This window comes from Megalopta genalis, unplaced genomic scaffold (assembly GCF_051020955.1).
Source record: "Megalopta genalis isolate 19385.01 unplaced genomic scaffold, iyMegGena1_principal scaffold0043, whole genome shotgun sequence".
In the NCBI taxonomy this organism is placed as follows: Eukaryota; Metazoa; Arthropoda; class Insecta; order Hymenoptera; family Halictidae; genus Megalopta; species Megalopta genalis.
This window is the reverse complement of record NW_027476112.1, coordinates 859,984-864,407: the sequence shown is the minus strand read 5'-3', so window position 1 is coordinate 864,407 and position 4,424 is coordinate 859,984. Positions and strand designations below refer to the sequence as shown.

Genomic DNA, 4,424 nt, shown 5'->3' with positions numbered 1-4,424 from the left:
AAGACGACGCATGATTTTTCTCGCGCGACGCATTTATAGAAGTTTTGTGGTTTTGTATCCGGAGAGACTCGCGGATGTTTTACCCGTGATTTTGGTCTCGTTGAGATTTCTTAAAGTATGGTTTTTATCTCGGTGGAATATTGTAGAGAGCGAGAGAGATGGATGCATTGCAGCGGTTGTTCTCTCTCTTGCATAAGACGACGCATGATTTTTCTCGCGCGACGCATTTATAGAAGTTTTGTGGTTTTGTATCCGGAGAGACTCGCGGATGTTTTACCCGTGATTTTGGTCTCGTTGAGATTTCTTAAAGTATGGTTTTTATCTCGGTGGAATATTGTAGAGAGCGAGAGAGATGGATGCATTGCAGCGGTTGTTCTCTCTCTTGCATAAGACGACGCATGATTCTTCTCGCGCGACGCATTTATAGAAGTTTTGTGGTTTTGTATCCGGAGAGACTCGCGGATGCTTTACCCGTGATTTTGGTCTCGTTAAGATTTCTTAAAGTAAGTTTTTTTTATCTCGGTATAATATTGTAGAGAGCGAGAGAGATGGATGCATTGCAGCGGTTGTTCTCTTTTGCATCAGTTTTTCTCTTATGGACGATATGGACGGAGAGAGAAAGATGTATTTTTTGCCTTGCAACGGTTTGTTGCCACATCCTTTCCATGATTAGTGATTTTGGAAGTCTCCTTATCCGGTTTTTCTTTAACGATGCGGATAGAGAGAGATGTATTTTTTCTGCTTTATCGTTTTTGGAGAGAGATGTATTATAACGATGTGAGAGAAGTGCATGTATGCATGCTAATAAATAGGTTGCCGAAACACGACGTGCGTTAAACGGCTACCATACTGCGTGTACATTGTGACGACCAAGTTTTTTTTCAAGAGAAGTGCGTGTATATCTTTAAAGATGTTCGCGGTCGATTTTATTATAGACATGGATGGGTTTAGTATTGAAAAAAAATTTATTTGTAAAGAACTTGCCATTGTTAATGTTCATTCTGGTGAGAGTGAGTTATTTGAGTTTAAGCTAGATTATAATTATAATGATTTAACAATGCAAGATCGCAAAGGTGTATGGTACGTAACAAACTTCGTCCATGGAATACCATTTAAAAATTTTAGCGGTAAAATTAATTATCGGGGCGAGGATATCAAGTATATTATAAGAGAATTCACACGGTCATATAAAAACCCCATAATTGGGTATAAAGGGGGAAATATTGAACGGGATATTTTATTAAAAATTGGAATGAGATTAAGAAATCTGGAGGATTTTGGTTGCCCGAAATATGATATTTTAATAACCGACCCGTCATATGGGAAATACAATAGCCCGTGCAGGCTGCATTGCTGGATATCGAAGAGAAAATCAAGTAAAAAATATCATTGCTGTTTGAGCGAGGTTCGCGTTTTTAGAGAATGGCTGCTTAAATTAAAAGGTAATTTTTTCTTTTTATTTATTTATTTACAAAAATGATTTTCATTGTCTTTCTACTACATCTTCTTTTTAGAGAGGGAAGATGGATTATCAGCGTCGAAGGTGGTGACGTCAAACGACGAATAAAAAAATTTAATACAAAGTTTAAGCAAGAGGCGGTTTGCGATTACCATGAGAAGAGGTATGTGTAATAATTGTTATTTAAAAAATTAAAATTTATTTTTTAATAATGATTATTTTTTAATTAACAGGGTCTTCTTGAAGAGGAGGAGGAGGAGGAGGAGGAGGAGGACGCGGAGGATTGCGATTGCAATCAACGGCTCAGTATCACTGTGCCCTCAGCGAGGAGCGCGTCCTTTGGAAGTAGTTCATGGAAGGTAACGTATTTTTTCCTTTTTTAGTTACTATTATTTCTTCATTTCCACGATACCTTTTTCTTTGCAGAAAGAGATAATGATGGACTATCGACGCGAGGAGGATAGACTTCGAAGTTTCGAATTCTGGCCAATTGAGTATATTCAGCCGGAGGAGCTTGCAGCCGCAGGATTTTACTATCTGGGGCAGGACGATTTTGTCGCATGTTTTGCATGCGACATCGAATTGCATCGGTGGCAACATAACGACAGGGCTATGTCGGAGCATCACTTCTGGTCCAGAAACTGCCCATATGTACTGGGGGAAAATTGTGGCAACGTGCCGATCGATGCTCATCCCACAATCATGTCGATATCATCATCATCAAGAAGCGGTGTGGACGAGTGCGGAATCTACGATTATACCATGGATGAGAAGAGGTATGTATAACAAATGTTATTTTAAAAGAAATTAAAATTTATTTTTTAATAATGATTTTTTAAATTAAGAGCGTCATCCTGAGGAGGAGGAGAAGGAGGAGGAGGAGGAGGAGGAGGAGAAAGCTTGCGATTACCATCAACGCGACGCGTTGGCGAAAGAAGAAGAAGAAGATTATATATATATATATTGATGTCGATCATGTTTCAAAATTTTTAGTAAAAAAGATTGTAATAAAAAGGATTTATTTAACATATATTAATATACATTTTTTTAAAATATCCACAATCCTATCCAAAATTTCCCTAAAAATTATAGTTATTTCTTGCGAAAGAAGAGGAAGATTATATATATATATATATATTGATGTCAATCATGTTTCAAAATTTTTAGTAAAAAAGATTGTAATAAAAAGGATTTATTTAACACATATTAATATACATTTTTTTAAAATACCCACAATCCTATCCAAAATTTCCCTAAAAATTATAGTTATTTCTTGCGAAAGAAGAGGAAGATTATATATATTGTTACGGATTACAACACTTCTCCCGCGTCGCGGCATTTTATTTACAATAGAGAACACGAACTATAATACAACTGAATTAGAATATGTTAGAGATCTTCGAATTAGATGGTGTTGATCGCTCGACGGTCCGATCCCGACTCCCCGATTGTCCGTTGATAAAACACCTCCGTGGCAACCCCTCTCTTCTATTTTTCTTTAAGGAGTTGCTCACAACAGGGCAGTTTCACATTACAGCGATTTGATTTGGACAAGTCGCCGTAACAATATATTGATGTCGATCATGTTTTAAAATTTGTAGTAAAAAGGATTTTAATAAAAGAATTTATTTAACATATATTAATATACATTTTTTTTAAAATACCCACAATCCTATCCAAAATTTCCCTAAAAATTATAGTTATTTTCTTATTGTAGCTATTCGGTTAGCGGTTTGTTCAGGGGGGTGAAGAGAGAACATTTTTTATGATAGGGCATGTATATTTTTCAAAAAATCATATTAGTTTACAATATTATTTTTCGCATTTATATAATTTTTCTAACAATGCTCGTCAACGGGTTGTATTCCACGATGCAGTCGTGTATCATCAAGCAGTATGCAGCCGTCGAAGGTAGGACATCCTTTCGACATTCGAATTCGATTCGCACGTCGATGGTCGCATTTTTCAGCGCTTCGTTTTGTCGCGAGCAATCGATGACTACGAACGGTCCATACAGTAGAAAGTCGATTGTGTTCAATAACACCTCACCGTCGTTTTTTTCATAATAGGACTCTTGAAATTTCGCGTACATGTCGTAGAGCAACGCGTACTTATCCTTTTCGAAATCGATGTTCAAATCGTCGTAGGGATACATTTCCGAGTTCAAGTAAAGTCGAATATTAGATAAGAAGCAGGAATCGAATTGGGTAGCGTTTTTCTTTAAATCATTTTTCCTTTCGGTTTGTAACGCGAATATCACGTATCGCGGTTTTTCCATTTGCGGAGCCGTTTTTATCGCCCACGTGTGCTTCGTGGTTGTTTGCAGCATCGGATATTCGTACAGTTCCCACGAACGGAAACTCATGCTGATCGATCTTTCGCTCTCAAGAATACGCAGCATCGACAACTTGTGTATTTCATCCAAAGCGACGTGTGGCATTCTCCATTGAATTTTATACAAATCCAGGACAGGTTTCACATTGTCGGACCAGCTTCGTAGCGCGTTAGCGTCGTTGCGCGCGCGAATCAAAATCAATTCGTGCCGAGCATTTATTACAACGCGTTTGTAATCTTCGCAGAAGCCTAGCAATGTGTTCATAGGCACGCAAAAGTTGAAATTTCGAAAATTCGTAGGCGTTGCGATGAGATTTTCCCTCCGTTGATCATCGTTCCTGTACATCCAGCCTGCGTTGGACAGCGCGTTGTTCTTCGTAATGTTCAGACTCGCATAATTCTTCAAGGTCGTCGTTGTACCGGGATTTCTGGACCGATCGATTTCCACTCCGTTCAGTTCGTAACGTATCTCGTCGAACATAAACGCCACCGCATTGTTGTCTAGAGCTACCGTGTCGTTTGCCAATCCTCCCGGTAGGCTGAGTCTTCCCTCCACGTATAGGAAGCTTTTACACGGAAGAGTGTACAAGTCTTGATGTTGAATGGGTATTCTTATCTCATCGCTGTTTCC

At 38.4% G+C, this 4,424-nt stretch overlaps 1 protein-coding gene across 1 annotated transcript; it reads left to right on the top strand.

Moving 5' to 3' along the window:
- Positions 1–941: 941 nt before the first annotated feature.
- Positions 942–2,245, top strand: LOC143261232 (death-associated inhibitor of apoptosis 1-like). The gene is made up of 2 exons (XM_076527801.1): positions 942–1,010; positions 1,886–2,245. Exons 1-2 carry the CDS (start codon positions 942–944, stop codon positions 2,243–2,245), a joined length of 429 nt encoding a protein of 142 aa, XP_076383916.1.
- The last annotated feature ends 2,179 nt before the right edge of the window (positions 2,246–4,424 follow it).

Excerpts from the sequence above, each read along its gene's own strand:
- LOC143261232 (XM_076527801.1), top strand. The coding sequence starts at position 942 with ATGGGTTTAGTATTGAAAAAAAATTTATTTGTAAAGAACTTGCCATTG. Across the intron at positions 1,011-1,885 it reads TAATGTTCATTCTGGTGAGA|AAAGAGATAATGATGGACTA; the intron begins GTGAGTTATTTG and ends TTTTCTTTGCAG.